The sequence below is a fragment of the Cornus florida genome, unplaced genomic scaffold (genome assembly GCF_030987335.1).
Source record: "Cornus florida cultivar Cherokee Brave unplaced genomic scaffold, ASM3098733v1 CherokeeBrave_3.0.0_Hap2_Chr06, whole genome shotgun sequence".
NCBI lineage: Eukaryota > Viridiplantae > Streptophyta > Magnoliopsida > Cornales > Cornaceae > Cornus > Cornus florida.
The window spans coordinates 71,560,641-71,579,028 of record NW_026775576.1 but is presented as its reverse complement, the minus strand read 5'-3'; the positions used below and the strand labels follow the sequence as shown (position 1 = coordinate 71,579,028).

The 18,388-nt window shown below is 34.1% G+C and overlaps 2 protein-coding genes across 2 annotated transcripts; one reads left to right on the top strand and one right to left on the bottom strand.

Moving 5' to 3' along the window:
• Positions 1-637: 637 nt before the first annotated feature.
• On the bottom strand, positions 638-8,376 carry LOC132311979 (deaminated glutathione amidase, chloroplastic/cytosolic). The gene is made up of 9 exons (XM_059810173.1): positions 8,075-8,376; positions 6,308-6,444; positions 5,874-5,999; positions 5,648-5,706; positions 4,995-5,107; positions 4,811-4,903; positions 3,569-3,671; positions 1,826-1,908; positions 638-950 (listed from the first exon to the last, which is right to left on the bottom strand). Exons 1-9 carry the CDS (start codon positions 8,288-8,290, stop codon positions 909-911), a joined length of 972 nt encoding a protein of 323 aa, XP_059666156.1. The 5' UTR covers positions 8,291-8,376; the 3' UTR covers positions 638-908.
• A 1,167-nt stretch (positions 8,377-9,543) lies between these two features.
• LOC132311978 (glutathione S-transferase L1-like) lies at positions 9,544-14,238 on the top strand. Its single transcript, XM_059810172.1, has 10 exons — positions 9,544-9,813; positions 10,074-10,145; positions 10,354-10,414; positions 10,525-10,611; positions 11,446-11,544; positions 11,640-11,742; positions 11,820-11,896; positions 12,149-12,256; positions 13,773-13,854; positions 13,964-14,238. Exons 1-9 carry the CDS (start codon positions 9,803-9,805, stop codon positions 13,812-13,814), a joined length of 660 nt encoding a protein of 219 aa, XP_059666155.1. The 5' UTR covers positions 9,544-9,802; the 3' UTR covers positions 13,815-13,854; positions 13,964-14,238.
• The last annotated feature ends 4,150 nt before the right edge of the window (positions 14,239-18,388 follow it).

Sequence of the window (18,388 nt, the reverse complement as noted above, 5' to 3'; positions counted from 1 at the left end):
TTTTTATGCATAAATTCTTCATGAGGGTAGATTGGTCCAATTTATTAAATTGTAAAGTTAAAAAAGTCTCCTAAACGGTCAAAGGGTAATTTGGTCAATTTTTTATGTAAAGGGGTGTCTTTGTCCATTTTTAAACCTTCAAGGTGTCTTTGTCCAAAAAACAGGTAAGTTTCTTTTGAGTTTCCTTTTGCCAAATCTCAGGGAGTGTGACTGTACTTTATCAAAAAAAAAAAAAAAAAAAAAAAATCTTATATTTAGCAAGACGGAACAACAATTTCATTACTACAACCCACCACTTCCAGAAGCATGGATTAAGGCCAATTCACGGTCACGTGAGGAAAGGGCAAACAGGTCCTTAACAAACACTCAGTAGATGGTTGAGGTAATTTCTAGGAGTAACAGACAGCTACAAATATATGTGTGTGTGTGTGTGCGTGTGTGTGAATTTCTGTTAGTTACAATGGCAACCTAAGTACCATGTATTAACTATCATCCATTTCATATTCCCCTGGTGATTTCAGCGATCATTGGGAGTTGATTCTAGTTATATTATACAACTTATTACCTGAGGTGACATGGCATATCCAATTTGGCCACCCCCCACACACATTAAAATCAACAGGTCAACAGAATGTCCTTTGATCCACTAAAGCTTGCATCCATTTTTATTGAAAATAATATTTCTTTTCCCCTTATAATGCAAAAATACTGGAAAAAAGTAGGGGTCGCCTATAAAACCGATACAAGATCCAGAACACATTGCCGGCTCACCATGAAACCAACAAGCAGTTACAAAAAGCACATGATTGTCTTATCCCTCATGAAAAATACAAGCAGCCAAATGCATACTGGCTGTCACTTATAATCTGTGTACAGGGCAGTACGAGGACTGTGCACGTCTTCTAAACTCACAGAGAAGCAGATTTCCAGAAGTCAATGGACTTCCGATGCTGGAAAAGAGAAAAAATAAATAAAACACAAAAAGATAGCATTAGAATTGTTAAAAACTAAATTATCAATGGCTGCAGTGATTTTTGAAAATAATAATATTCTTTATGCATACGAGGTAAGGCATGCTTGTGGTTCTGCATAAACATAAAAGAGATGACTACCCAGAATCTCCTACAATGGTACAAATAAATTAAACAAACTAATCCCGAGAATCTCCACACTAGTACCAAACCAAGCAAAAAAGAGGTTGCAACATAGTCTCCCCTAAATTGATACTGAGAAGGGAGATTCCTACTTCATATGAAACACAGTTTAAACCAAGGAACCTCTCATATTGGCATCACTGCACCGCAAAATATTGATTTTTGTGCTTGGAAGAGTTGATGTTTCTTTGGTTCCTGCTCCTCTAAGAGCGAGCACAGTTATCAAGTCAACTAATTTTCTGTCTACATACCGCACATCACTTCATTTCGTCATTTTGAAAGCAGGATGAAGATACTTATAAAAAAAAAGGCGGGATGAAGATGACAGGTGTCACATGACTAAAGATAGTTCAGCACAAAGAATGAACGAAAGAAAAAGACTGTTCAACTATTTTTGAGAACCCATAACTTAGGTTGAAAGAAATAAATTAATAAACTTAAATGATGATAGACCAAAATGATACTTTTGGTAAAAATATATGTGGCATGTGTGAAGATTATAAAGTAACATCAACTATCATGCTCTTACATGGATAATAAAAGTAGAGAATACAAAGACAACATTAATTAAAACTAATAAACAAATACAATTTGGATTCAACTGCTGAGTGGAGGGCCAAAGAAAACTCAATTAGTCCATTGTACTATGCAAACATATTTACAGAATTTACCTTGGCAATTGGCATCTTTGCTCTAACTGAATCAATCAATGAGAAGTCAATATCTGCTACAGCAATGCCTGTTGATAGGCGATCTGAAGCAGCCAAGGAAACAAAAGAAAGAAAGAGCATGAATGATTGACATTAATGAAGTTGTTCACGCTCACTTCTGAGCAGAAACAAAGCACATGTATTCTATTTGGGATAATAACTACGATGATGCGGAACCCATCATTAGATTATTCCAATTCCAGCAGATAACATCCCTGTGACAAGATAGAACCTAATTTATTGCTGTAAAAAGTCTGCATAATTTTTTCTTTTCTTTTTCAGCAAACTTGCAGGAAATATACTTCGATTTATCCAATCGGACAATTTTGAGCTGCAAGTTTTTGGAGTATAGTTCAAGAATCATAGACATGGTGAAAGTGTAATTTGGGATATTACTTGCACAGGGCAGTTAATGATTGGTAGATGGCGGCAGTAATGTTGCTACTAGAAACTCTTCATAATTTGGATATGTCAAAAGGAGAGAGGATGATGTGTTGGAAGGCATAGCAATTGGGTAAATTTGAGGTTATTTCCTATCACAAGGTGCTGATGAGATCTAATATAGATTACTTTCCTTAGGGAGGAATCTGGAGGGTTACAATCAATTCCAAGGTAAAGTTCTCCTTTAGTTGGCAGCTCATGGGAATATTCTGTTGAATGATGAATATGGAGGTAAAGTTCCTTCCTAATTTATGTTGTTTGAGTATGAAGGTTGGGAATCTGTCGATCACCTTCTAATCCAATGTAGAGTAACTAGGAAGGTTGTGGATCTTTTTGGAGTTCCATTAATCGTTCCTAGTTTGGCGGCCAAGCTTCTTCATAGTTGGAGAGAAATTTAGGCTAGGAGGGAGAGTAAGACTTGAGATGGTTCTCTGCTTTGTTCGATGTCGGTGTATTATTCTTCTTTGTTCACATGTATGCAAAAGGTTCACCCCTTTTGGCACTCTTTGATGGTAGTCTCACTTGTCAAAAAGAAAAGGTCTACTATAAGAATTTATAGGCTACCGTTAAATGTCTTCAATCCTATCTATATTCTCTTCCACTGTGTGTGTGTGTTGGGAGGGGGGCTGTTTTGTCACACATGACTCTCAAGCAAAAAGTAGATTTTTCAAAAAAAAAAAAAAATCTATTCACATTTGTTAATGCATTCAAATTCAATTACAAAAATGGGCATTTAGAAAATTTACAATACTTTACAGTTTGGCTTTTCAAAACTGACACTTAATATGGAATATCCAAGAAAGTGAGCACTGACAATTTAGATAAGAGGAACAACTATATGTGCCAAAGAAATACAATTGGGTGCTATTTCCGTATAATGGAACTGATGTCTAGATCTACTAGAGAGTATGGGTTATACAAAATATAGAATTTCTAACAGTTTGCTATGATGGGAACAGCAGTTGGTAATGATTGTTAAAATATGTTTTAGTTAATGCATTATATATATTTCATCAATATAATGAAGTAGCTAATTACTGGTCATTAATAATCACAAATTATCTAAGGCGGGCTTAAATTTAAAGCGTACATAATTGACATTCACAACTTAGTTGCAAACATGATCCCAACTTGAGAACATGCATTTGCACTGGCGTGAGAGAGAGAGAGATTTGGAAAAAGGATAAAAAAAAATTAAAATTTTATGCAGAGGTGAGAAAATCATAAATGAAATGCCACAAGGCAGAAGGAAAAGATTCTCACCGGGTAACCGACCAACTACGGTTCCCCATGGATCAATTATTAAGCTATCACCATAGCTTTCCCTTTTGTCATTATGCTTTCCAGCTTGTGCAGCAGCTATGACCTATAATACATTTATTGTTGTTAATGGCAGTTGGCAATTGAGCATGAAAGATAATCTAGTCAAAATTTCAAGAGAATAGGAGTAGAATTGAACATCTCAAGCCATCTGAGTATTGATTCTGAGGATTTTCTTTAAAAGCCTGGAAAAAGAAGTTATTTCTTTTGGCCTAGGAAAAAAGAAGGATGGCCTTCCAATTATATGTGACGAGAACATTGACTTGTCTCAATGTCTGACTTCAATACAAAAAATAAAAACAATTAAGATTAAAAAAAAAAAAAACACAAAATGGGATTGAAACCTCAAATGATGCAAATTATGCAAAAATGTAGGTATGTTCAACACCAAAAAAAACATTTGAACAAATGTGAGTGTTCAAAACTTTTGAAGGTTATAAAACTCACTCTCTTAACAATTTAATCTTTTTGTAGCTCGAAGTTCAAATTATGATTTAGGAAAACAAGTAATCATACTATAATTTAAGCATGAACCCAATGAACGTTGTTAGAGTTAGACCATAACAATATAGCCATCTGCGGACCAACAATTAGTTGTCCTCTTTGGATGTGCATTGAGCCCAGTGACTGCGAAGGCCTTAGGTATGCTCCAGTATCATTATCTTTATGAATGTAATGTTGTTATGCAACGATAAGATGTGGACAACCGACACAAGGGTGCCTAGCAGGTAGAATTATGTTCAATAACTACAGGAGCAAGAGCCCTGTGGGACATTAAGTTCAAGGCAACTTATTTATCCTATAGAATGCCAAGATTTAGTTTACAAACCATCACAATGCTTCTAAGGTTCCACTTCCAGAAAGCTATTTTTCCCCCTTTTTATCTTTTTCAAATAGGAACATCATAATTGCTAGATTAGTTTATTAATAACTACTAGGACAGCAATTAAACAATGATTCAACCAAAAACTAAAAGGTATATAGTTACCACATTTCATACATGTTTGGGGGAGGAGGCATGTGTGGACAACTCATACATGGGCTTAATTTTTGGAGAATATAATCACCTACATGCTAAGACAGGAACTAAAAATAAATAAATAAATAAAAAATTAACAAGCACAATTAAAACAACAACAGAAGCGAGAAGTGAACATAAAAATATAAGTGACAAAAGTTCCATACGTAACATTGAGTTTCAATTGCACGGGCACGAAGAAGAATCTCCCAGTGGGCTTCACCTGTTACTTTTGTAAAAGCTGCTGGTACCAACAAAACCTGCAGAATGGATTAGAATGTACAGGTGTTACTCGCCAAAGAAGTTACTATTCAAAGATAAGGAAACCCCCTGTGGCCTGTACCTCAGTACCTGTGCATCGTGATGGAACCTTAGCTGCTGATAAAGCTCTGGGAATCTCAAATCATAGCAAACTGTCGGACCCAAACGTCCAAAGGGGGTGTCTACCGTTACAATATTGTTCCCTAAAATACATAAACAGTTTAAATTGCTCAAAAATTAGAAGTCAGTTGAGCCAATTCTTTGTGTTGAGGTAAGAACATTCCCTAGTAAAACAAAAGAAAAAAACAGATAATAAATTTCACATGTCAATACAATAAAGAAATATTCGTCCAACATGGAAAAGTCAAAATCAACAAAAACCAGTCCTTTGTGACACAACTGGTTCCTACGCTTCTAATCAGGAAATAACTTACAGCCCCTAGGTTACCAAACATATAAACTTAACGAAATAGCACTTGATTTGATACAAAAATCAGAAGGATCTGAACAAATTTGTCTGGGAGTTATGCCATTTATATACTATGGATAGGAAGAGAAATTTGCACCAAAATTAAAGGGGAAGCCATTTGATTTGAAGAAAACAAGTTATATATATATATATCACATGATTTGCATGCCATACCAAAGCAAATGAAACAAAAATGAACAACAATGAAGGAGGACTTGAAAGAAAAATAGTTCATTTAAACATCGAGGGATATGGTATATAAAGAGTTGCATACCTGCTTCAGTAAAGCTGCTTTCCTTGTATACTGTACCTCCAGGAACGTCCACATCAAATCTTTAAAATTCAAAAATATTGCTTTAGACATCAAATATCAATAAGCACGAGGGATATAGCTACGGAGATTATCATTTGATTGCCAAGGCTTGTGAGAAATTTTACTATTTATTTATGTTAGAGTGAAAAGATAAGATCAGATTGGAACCCAGGGTCAAGAATCTCACAGGTGCATCTTTCGGAATGTACTTCTGATATTCCCAGTATCATCAATCAACACATGAGTGTTTCTTAAGTGTGCATCATCAACTTTTTCTTGGAATCCTCCAAGTGACAACCAAATATTTGACTCCCTGCATTTATAACAGAAATATATTATTTGACTGAAGGAGCCTTAACATGCACAGGCAGTTCCTCATGCCACCCCACTGGAAACCATGAAGAAACAATCTCTCTCAGCAGAGTCACACATTAACAAGACAAGAAAACTAAAACATTGACATAATCAAGTCTAACCTATAAATTCAATTGAATTGTGAAATAAAAATGTGAAATAGTAGTATCGATTTCAGCTTTGATTTATAAACTACAGTACATTACATCTAGGATCAGTTAACTGAGATAGAAATAGAGAAGGATAGTTTAGTTACCACGGTCATACCTTGCAAGAGAACAATACCCTTTCATAATTGGCCCATCTAAAGTTTCAGCAATCTTAAGACTGTCCCCATCCTTAGCACCCACATAGGAGAAGTTTTCTGGAAAACAAAGCAATTTGGCCCCAGTGGAAGCAGCTTCCTTCACACATAAATTCTCAAAGTAAATTAAAAAAACTACACATGTGTGTGCGCACGCACATGTGCAAGTAACTGGAAATAATTTATTGTCCAGGATGCTTAATGAATACGGATAAGTGACACTGGAAATTCCTATATTATGCATGTGACATCTGTGAACAAGCTGACTACACCTCGCTAAGAACACATACACAAAAACAAGCACAGAGTAGCACGAGTCTTGTTTTACTTGATGACGTTTGGTTCCTCAGAAACCAGAGAAACCAAAATATACAATAAAACAAAAAAATTAGATTCAGTTCACAATGAATGAAAAAATCATTTCAGTTCATACAACTAAACCGCAGGGTGAAAGCTAACTTTGAACCAACCACCAGAAAATGTAACACTATAGAAAAGAAAAGAAAGGATAGTTTTGTCTGTTAGCAAACAAAAGAAAGGGAGAGAATGTGGCAACCATAGGGACAAGTCTCCAAAGGGGCAAAGCGGGTGTTTGAGTTTCAACTAGGAAAAAAAATGTGGCAACCATCCCCTTGTTTTAAAGTTTTGAGAGAGAGAGAAAAGGATATTGATAATCCCTTCCCTTCCTTTGGAGTTACTTCAATTTTTTTGTGAGTTTATAGGAGGCACAAGAGAAAGAAAAATAGAAAATCACTTCTCATAAAAACTAGAGAGGCACAATTGTCCCCATGAAGCACAGGTACTTCTATAAGGGTAACGTATCTTTATCATATTCGTATTGGTTATCGGTACTCCTAGGACACTTATGGATGCGTGTCCAATACTTCCTACATGTATCTGTGATTTGCAAATAAATTTTATTATTTCGAACACTTATATGCGATATCAAATACTCCAACTAGTCACATGTCTAACAGCTTTTGAACATTAGTATCTAACTTTTCTAAGTATATTACTATAGTATATTTGCTAAGAAAAGGATACCAAGGGTTTCAAATACTTAATATTTCTTCAAAAAAGAACAATTGATATAATGAGAATATATTATGTCTAATTTAGTTCACAGTTTATATCCATGCAATATAACTCTCTTAGACTGTTTCTTATAATTTATAGGATAATTCTAGTAATATTAATTTTATACATAGGTATATGCATATTTTAATTTTTACACATATCTACTACAAATGCAAAACATATACATATATACCAATGTCCATGCTTCGTAATGGATGGTCTTTAAAAAATTATCCTTTCCCTCCTTTTCCTTCCATTTTTGGGAAGGAAAAAATGAGATAGAGGATTGCTTCAGTTTAATTCCCATTTGTCATGTTTTCTCTCCATCTACAATTCCCCTCCCTTTTTTTTTTTTTCCCTTCTCCTCCCTCCATTTTCCTGGTCCCAAACAAAGTGAAGACTCCAATTCTCAATTTCTGTCTCTTTTCTTAAGGTTTGACATCAATTATATGATTATGATAAAAAAAACAGAACTGTAAGAGTCTTAGGTAATTCGAAAATTCAAATTAATAACATACACGCTTATCAATGATTTGACCTAAAACGATAAACATAAGCTAAATTGAGATTTCATATTAAAGATCATAGCTTTTATCTCCGTGTGTGTCTGCGTAGAGTGTATATGATAATACAAAGATAATAGAGAGAGATACCTTAACAAGGCGAGAGCAGGTAGCGAAATTGGCGGCGAGGTCGTTGACGGAGGTCATCTGAGCGACGGAGACTCGGACTGAGTTGGCCATGGCTGACTCGCTGACAACGGCGCGTATGGGCACGAACTTAAAAGGAAAATTTGTTGAGTTTGAGTTTGAGTTTGACCTTATTATTGGAAGAGGGCTGTTTGGTTGTGAAAATAGACAAAAATGCATCCTCCTTGCTGCCTTGTCTCTCTACTGAGAGCGAGCTAAGCATATTTTTATTTAGAATCCACGCATGATTATGGATCGCAAATCAGAGATCAAGTTATTTGGATTGTCAATTTTCCTTCTAACTTGGAAATATAGCATAATCTGATTGACATTTTTTTAGAGAGTTGAATTATTTTTTTTGAGCGTTTGCCTTCGGTGGTTTATTTTATTTTATTTTATATTGGTGTTATTTTATTTATTTATTTTTTTTAAGCTTTTTTTTTTTTTTTTTTTTTCTTTTCAAATTGTAATGTTTTTGTGCATAAGATTATAAATCAAATTGAGTACAAACCAATTTAAAAAAAAAAAAAAATTTATTTATATTGGTGTTATTTTATTTATTTATTTTTTTTAAGCTTTTTTTTTTTTTTTTTTTTTTTTTTTCAAATTATAATGTTTTTGTGCATAAGATTATAAATCAAATTGAGTACAAACCAATTTGAAAACAACTATCTCAACTCTTTAGATTGTGAGTTGAATTGGAGCTCAATTTCAACTCTCAAAATTTTAATTTTTATGTATTTTATATTTGTTAAAATGACTATTGTGCGTGTATGGTATGACAAATGTGAAGGGAACACAGGACGCCATGCCTGGTTGCAACACCATATTAATTTATTTTAATAATACATTTATACAACATATTTTATTATTAAAATTATAATTTAGTAGTATCCTCTTTACCTACCAAAATTCTCTCCCAGTTGTTTGTGTTTTGTTAAGTTTAGTATAGTAAGTGAATTACTCTGGTAATTTCACCTCATAACAAATATAGTTATAAGTATTTTTTTGAAATTTTTCATCTCTCATCTGCATTTTAAAAGATAGAGTTCGAGATGAGACTGCGAATACTTTCTTGTTTATGAAAACAAAAATGGTATATGACTTATTTTCTTTTCTTAAATAAATTGTGATTTGTGGGTGAAATTGGACAGTTACTAAATTTTTTTTTATGTGGGTAGGGTGGTGTCCATAAATTAAGCTCATTTAGTTTTATTATGATGATTAGAGAAAATTAGAAAAAGTGTGAGTGTAATTTGTCTTATTTATTTTCGGAATATAATGCATTGTAATAACTTTATTTTAAAAAATGTACAGTAATATTTTTTTAATTAACATTTTCGAAATGATTATATTCTCTATAATGAATATAGTACAGGTTGATGGTTAGGTTCATGTTTTGTGTTGGTTATGATTTGAAATAATTTATAAGAAACTGTCAATCCAAATCATAGACCACAAAATGGCCGCTCTGAATGTAAGCTACCATTGCACTACACCAGCTTCGTCACGGTCTTCCTGAGAGTCTCTTTCCACTCCTTTCTCTCCCTATCATCTTCACTCAACACCTCCACCGCTCTCCCATTCCCAAACACCATCCTTCTCTGACCTCACCCTCCATCCTATCACTGTTTCCACACACCTCTTCGTATCTGCTTCGCTAAAGCCAGAGCAAAAGCATCACCCACGATTATGGCTACCGGGTATGGAAGAAATTTCTATTTTATTTTCCGTTTGTTTCTCCAGAAAATGAATTAAGAAGAAAAGGCATTGAATTACACGGATACCTGACATGGGTTGGGTGAACCTTTTGTTTTTACTCACTTGAGACCAAAATAAGAAAATTGAATACAGGATTAGTTTATTTTCTCGGCAAACAAACAGTGTGTAGACTTTGTTTTGTAGTTTTACTTTGATGTGGATTTGAGCTTAATACTTTACTCTTCCTCTCTCTCTCTCAAAGCGTGCACGAGTTTCTTCCACCTGCTCTTGATTCTACTTCAGACCCACCTTCTATCTTCGATGGAACAACAAGGTTGGTTCACAACTTTACTTTAATTTGTTGTGGTTTTTCAATTGCAATTGTGTTTTTGTTTTTTATTATTATTTTTAATTTCTTCTCCTTTGCGTTCTCAGTTTCCACAATTGTGTCAAGTCCAGAGTACATATAGACGTTTTGCAATTTTCTATTTTTTTAATTGATAACTGACATATTGAAATTGTTGCCAAATTCCTCATCTAAGGCTGTATATATCTTACACATGCCCATATGCACAGCGCGCGTGGATAGCCCGGAACTGTAAGGTTGTTTCAAGACCTCTTCATGATCTGGCCTTTCCTTGTGTGTGTGTATGCTGTTATATATAGATAATGTGTAGATATATGCTACTTATTTTGCATTATTTTGGGAGCAGGGATTGCAGGACAAGATAAAATTGGTTCCTATTGATCTGCAAAACAGGCCATCTTGGTACAAGGAGAAAGTGTACCCACCAAACAAGGTGAAATTATTTGAATCCAATGTGCTCTTGGGGTATTCTGAGTTTAGATGTTCAATGGAAAACAAAATGGTTCCACTATACTTAATGAATCAGGATCAAAACTTAATACGTATGTGAATCAAGATCCTCCCCGTGTCTTTTTTAGGTCACGTGTCTGTCCCGCGCCTTTAAGTGGCTAACGCAACAACTATGTAAATGTGTTAAATTCTCGATTTAATGGTGTTATAGCATTGCAATACGATGTGAAATGTAGCACGGGTGTTCCTCCCCGTGTCTTTTTGGTCATGTGTTTGTCCTGTGCCTTAATGTGGATAACGCAACAACAATGTAAATGTGTTAAATTCTCGATTTGGTGTTATAGCGTTGCAATAAAATGTGAAATGTAGCACGGGTGGTGTATCTTCAATGTGATGTGTAACTGCGTGTTGCGTTTCGTGATGTAGCTATTGCATTGTGATGTAGCTATTGCATTGTGATGTAGTGTGTTGCACTATTGATGTACTGGTGCACAAGATCCCCTAAACAAGAGGGGATCCAGATCCTTAATGAATCAGGACCAATACTTAATATGTATGCAAATTCAACCATCTTAAATGTTAATTGCAACACAACGGAACGATCTATTTGCTCCCTATTCAGTTTCATTTTTTTTTTGGTCAATAAGTAAATTCATACAATGAGCTGAGAACTAATAATTTTAGTATTCTACCATCAAATTATGAGCTAAACAATACATATCATGTACAAGTGAAAGTGAGCCAGACAGTTGGCTAAGCTTACATCCCATTCACTACTTCGCTTACAGGCATTATATCACTTGAAATTTTTATGCAGGTGCCATCTTTGGAGCACAATAATGAAGTGAAGGGAGAGAGTCTTGATTTGATCAAATATATTGACAGCAACTTCGAAGGGCCTTCGCTCTTCCCTGATGTAAGATTTTGTAGAGTTTTGCTTTCTTTTTATGTGTATGCTTTCCTTTAGCTCTATATGTTGAAGGGCTGCTCAAACATACACCGAAAATGCAGGATCCTGCCAAGAGAGAATTCGCAGAGGAGTTGTTCTCCTACACTGACTCATTCAAAAAAGCCGTGAGTACTTCATTCAAGACGGATGGAATAACTGAAGCTGGTGAGATGAACACTTGCTGCTTTTAAGGTATTTTTATTAGAAAATTGACAAAATGGACTAATGATGAACTGCAACAGGTGCTGCTTTTGATTACATTGAAACGGCTCTTTCCAAATTTGATGGTGGACCTTTTTTCCTCGGCCAGTTCAGTCTAGTAAGTGGAAACCTCTCATTTGTTATCATATTTGTTGTCTGCCTTCTGTCAAATGCTAAAATACTAGGAAGTCTGAGGTAGATATGCAAAACATGATAATCGAGTTTTACCCTGATTCAACTGGTACATGGTCTTTCAGAAGGTTTCAATTTTACCACATTAATTGAAACTGGAAAATTGGGTAATATTATGTTTTGTACTTCAGCATGGTGTTTTGCCTCTGATCCACAAGTGGTACATTCGTGACTCCAGGTGGATATAGCTTATGTTCCATTCATTGAAAGATTCCGACCCTTCTTATTGGAAGTAAAGAAGTATGACATCATGGAAGGCAGGCCAAAGTTAGCTGCATGGATTGAGGTATGAAAAAAAAAAAAAAAAAAAAAAAACTTGTTCTCTTGTAACCTTGTGTATATCCTGGTTATGCATTAAATTGTCACAATATATCTACGGTACATTTCTATAGTATGAACATGACTCTAGGTGGAGGTGTCTAAGGGACTGACAATTGAAGATTGACTCTCTAAGTAGTAGATTTGATGTTTAATTTACTAAATTTTGTTTTAATCTTCCAATATGTTTTATTATTGTATCGGGCTTCCATAAATACTAGTTTCCTGGTTTCCAAAGCTCAAACCAATCGTTGAAGTTTAATACTCCATGACCATTGACAACTTATTCATAAATTTATTCCACATTGCCACGCTGGAGGACCAAATATCAATTGAAATTGGATCCTGAAATGTTGGATTTGTAAAAGTTGTGATTATAATGTATTTTTACCTTCTAAGAGTCAACTTTGGTCTGGCTTTAATTAGTTTAGCGGGGAGTTGGATGTCTGAATTTTATGAATATAAATCTTGCAGCATTTAGAGCATCGATGTACTTCCATTAGTTACTCTTACTCAAGGTTGTCAACTTTTGGTTTGCGGGAATTGTACATAAATAAGGTTGATCTTACAGCAATGTGTACTAAAAATCACCAGGTTTGAAAGGTTTCAGATTATCAGAAAAAAGAAATAAAAAAGGTTGTCAATTTTCGTTCTTAGCATTTGATTTTTTCCTGCAGTGGAATGAATCACCACCACATTAATCACCTGTTATGTTTTGGGGATAGTGCTGTGAAAATGTATATAAATTTAGGAAGAAAAATGTATATATGACAAAAGCTGTAGAATTAAATATAAATCTAAATGTTTTTTATACAAAAACAGTGAAAATAGTTCAGTATGTACTTTTAGGCAAAATATAAGAAAATCAATATCACTGTTGAGATCTCAAAAAGGTAGCAACTATAATACAGGCTAAAATGGTTGAAAACCAAGGGCCCTAAGAATGGACCAAAACTTTGGTTGGTACAAATTCTCTCTGAGATCAGTTCAATCTGAAAACAGGCTGATGCTAAATGACATCATTGGTTTCACTTTCAGTGTAAACAAGAGCCTTAATTAAACTAAAGCCAAAGCTCAAAACTAGCGTACTCAGGCTTGATGTTAGTGTGTAGTGTGTGACAACTTAAAGCTTTAATAAATCTATCAACTCTGAGAAGATCAGTCTTAAATTCAATTTCGATATGAAGAATTGCTCAACACTTTCTGTCAGAAACACATAAGAACAGGTCAAGAAATGTTTAGAATAATTGCCATTGTCTTCACCAGTACGATTGCGTTGCTTGAATCTTACCACACTTGAAATGTTTTGTATTTTTTGGTTAGGTAAGTACGCACACATATTTCACAAATTGCCCATTACGGGACTTGAACCCCCTCACCTCCCCTTTTGAGGGAGGAAAGGTTATGCTATTGGGCTAAAAATGTTCCGATTCTTGAGATCCATTCATTTTCCGTTAGTTGTGACTTGTGGAGTATTTGTGTAGGAGATGGACAAAAATGAAGCTTACAAACAAACCCGGGCGTGATCCAAAGGAGCTTGTTGAGATCTACAAGAAACGTTTCTTGGTATTCTCTGTTCACTACTGGAAATTTACATTTCTTTGAAGTTGTCGTAAATCATCTACAGAGACATACAAATGGTGCTAATTTCTTCACCAATCTATTTCATTTGCAGGCGCAGCTTTGAACTACTCTGAATTCAAGAACTGGCTTCACAAGTTCCTATAGTGGCTACCTGTTTATCTTTCTATTGTATGCATGAAGTACACTGCCCGTGGTTATGTCACTTGTTATTGAAGTCAAAGTGATGGAAGTTTAAAGACCTTAGGAATCTAATACTCCTATAAATAGATAAACACACTTCTAATATTGAAGTGGGCAACTATTTTTACTGTGGATATTTGGTGCCTTGGTCTGTTAACATTTAGAATCTGTTTTTTCTTTTTCTTTTTTTTTTTCTTTTTCTTTTTTTTCTACGTAAAAATATCTTTCTCGGGAATTTTTTTTTTTTTTAGGTAAAATAATTTTTTATTTTTATTTTATGGTGCTTAGCAAAGGTTTAGGTTGAATCCATTAGTTGGAACGTGTGAAATAACTTGTCGAAAATTGATGGGGTAAGATATTTTTGTTAGGTTTTAATATTTTTTTCTTAGTAAATATTTTATGACAACCAAATTAGGGATGTACAAAAATTCGGTCAAATCGAAAATCCAAATCAGACCAGACAATTTGGTTCAGTCACGGTTTTAAATTTGTAAAACCGTAAAGATACGGTTTGGTAATGGTTTTAGGTCCTTTAAGATCGAATTGGACCGAACCGAACTGTTTAGACGGTTGTAGGATTATATTATATAAACGGTTGTAGGATTATATTATATTATAAATAAAATTTAACATATATATATGTTAAATTATATTTATAGTATAATATAATCCTACAATCCAAATCAGTTAGAAGTTTATAACAACTATCAATCATACGATCCACATATATATATGTTAAATTATATTTATAATATAATATAATCCTACAATCCAAATCAATTAGAAGTTTGTAACAACTATCAATCATACGATCCACTCTTATGTTTGGTGCGCAAGAATGGAATGAGGAAGGAATAGAATGCCAGTATGAATGGAATGAAAATGATACAAGAATGGAATGAGAATGATGTAGGAATGGAATGATCATTCTCATTCCACTGTTTGGATGCAAACAGAGAATGGAATAACAATTTTTATTCCCTTGTCTGGTTAGATCAAATAAAAAACTAAAATGAAATGATTTATAAATTAGTTTTTCCAAAATACCCTTGCTTGTAATATATCAGTTATATTAAAATAGAATAATGACATATTCTTATTATATAATAAAACTAACTTATACCAATTAATGCATTTTTATAAAATGCAAAAAAAAAAAAAAAAAAAAAAAAAAAATACAATTATCTTATAATGTGTTATGTGTGTGTGTGTGTATTTAAAAATTATCTTATAAAATATAAGACAAATGTATCACCTGCTTGTCATAAAATCAATGATGTAACAAATATTTGTTAAAAATGATCCAATATAGGTTTAAAAGAATTACTTGAATTTACATATTTACATCACCTGCTTGTCAAGAAAATAGAAATAGTCAAACCACAAAAGATAAGAAGATTTGCATTTACAATAGAAGTTTGATTACAGGTATATATTTATATATACTAGCATGTGGAAAATATATGATATACATATTATATATTATAATAAAATATATGTGTGTGTGTGTGTGTATATATATAGAGTAATATTATATGAGACTAACTTTAAGAGAAAGAGAGAGAGAGAGAATAAAAGAAAGAGAAATGAAAGCTTTTCATTCATTGCGCACCAAATCAGTATATACATGTTGCCTTTTATAGGCTTCGATTCTATCTTCCTTTGTAAGCCTTAAAATGTGATCTCATGCGTGACATTACGCATTTGGGGACCTCACACAATTATATATATATATAGCACTCTCCCTTGGGGTCCACAATACTACACTAAAAATATGCCTCGTTAAAACCTTACTAAGGAAAACCCAGTGGGACAAAACCCTAGCGAAGGTAAAAGAGTACAGTATTCTTGTGTATTTGAAAATGGTATTGCATAGATTAAAACTACCTCATTAAAACCTAACCAGAAAAACCAGTGGGACAAAACTTTGACGAAGGAAAAAGAGTACAGTATGTCAATACATTTTCAATCAATTGCTCCCCCTTATTAGTTCAACCCTGAAGATCCTTTAGTTGACGCATTCTAATATTCTGCATCAGTTTCTTGAATGTTGTAGTTGGAAACATTTTAGTGGATAGATCGGCTAGATTTTCACATGAACGAATCTTCTGAATATTAATATCACCCTTTTTCTGGCATTCATGCGCATAAAAGAATTTTGGTGAGATGTGCTCGGTTCTGTCACTTTTAATATACTCTTCTTTCATCTATACAATGCATGCCGCATTATCTTCATATAATACCGTTGGGCTTTCTTTTATTGATGAAAGATCACATGTTGTTCGAATATGTTGGATCATTGATCTCAACCAAAAGCATTCCCTACTTGCCTTATGAATTGTGAGTATCTCAAATGATTTGAAGAAGTTGCAATCATTGTCTGTTTCATAGATCACCATAATATAGCAGTGCCGCCACAGGTAAACACCTATCGTGTTTGTGAATAAGCTTTATGTGGGTCAGAGAGATAGCCGACACCTGTATATCCAATTAATTGAGAATTTAGTGCTTTTGAATAAAACAATCCCATATCAGTTATGCCACAAAGATATCGCAATATGTGTTTGATTCCATTCCAATGTCTGCGGGTTGGTGCATAACTGTACCTTGCTAATAAACTGACTGAAAAAATAACGTCAAGTCTTGTGCAATTTGCAAGATACAAAAGCACACCAATAGCATTAAGATAAGGCACTTCAGGACCAAGGAGTTCTTCATCATCCTCTCGAGGACGAAAAGAATCTTTCTTGATGTCAAGTGATCGGACAATCATTGGAGAGCTCAATGGATAGGCTTTATCCATATGAAAACGTTTCAGAATCATTTTTGTATATGTTGATTGATGGATGAGAATACCGCTCGAAAAATGTTCAACCTGTAGCCCAAGGCAGAATTTTGTCTTTCCTAGATCTTTCATTTCAAATTCTTTCTTTAAATAAGTGGCCGTCTTTTCAATCTCGTCCAGTGTTCCCACAAGATTCAGATCATCAATATATACTACAACAATAACAAAACCAGATTCTGATTTGTTCATAAAAATGCATGGACAAATATAATTGTTCATATACCCTTCTTTGAGTAAGTAATCGCTAAGGTGATTGTACCACATTCGTCCAGATTGTTTTAATCTATATAAGGATTGTTGTAATTTTATCGACTACATACTACGTGGTTTTGTTTCAGGCATTTTAAATCCTTCTGAGATTTTCATATAAATATCACTATCTAGTGATCCATATAAATATGTTGTAACCACGTCCATCAGATGCATATGTAATTTTTCTGTAACTGCCAAATGTATTATGAATCTAAACATGGGTGCATCGATCACAGGGGAGTATGTTTCCTCATAATCAATACCAGGTCTTTGTTAGAAATCTTGAGCTACCAGTCGGGCTTTGTATCTCACGATTTCATTTTTCTCATTACGCTTTCGTTCAAACACTCATTTGTACCCAACAGGATTAACACCCTCAGGTGTCTGGACTACTGGTCCAAATACTTCACGTTTAGCTAATGAATTTAGCCTACTTGTATCTCTTCTTTCCATTTTGGCTAATCATTTTTTCGTCGACATTTTTTGACGTTTTGAGGTTCCGAATCCTCATTATCAATATCAAGAGTAACGACATATGAGAATATGTTGTCGACAACAATTTCATTTCTATTCCATCTCGTTTCATAATTTAGTGAGATCTTATCATTTTCAGGTACCTTTGTCTCATCAAGAGCATGTGCCTCATCAAGGGCCATATCATACGTTGCTTTGTCTCATCAATATTTATTATTTCATCATTTTTAGGTACCTGAGACTCATCAAGAGCCTCTGTCTTATCAAAGGCTATTATCTTAGATTGAGCAATAATATATGTTGCTCCTTTTATGGCCTCTTCAGGAGTGCCAGCTTTTCTTTGTGATTTTCTCTTACGAGAAGCAGTATCTTTTGCACCGACTGGTCTGCCACGCTTCAGGAGTATTTTAGATACATTTTCTACACTGCTAACAGTAGGTCCCTTAGGGATATCAATTCATGCTATAATATTTGCAGCTGATATATGTAATTTTATTATTTTCTTTGTATCAGTAAATGCATCAGGCAATTAATTTGCAACATTTTACAAGTGAATGATCCTCTGAACTTCTTACTCACATTGATTTGTACGATGATCAAAACGAGACAATTACAGGGTATTCCAAGTAATATCACGTTGCTGCTGTGCCTTTTTCCCCCTAATGGTGGGAAAACAGTCTTATCAAAATGACAGTCAACAAATCGTGCTTTAAAGATATCACCTGTCGGGGGTTCAAGATATCTAATAACAGATAGAGAATCAAA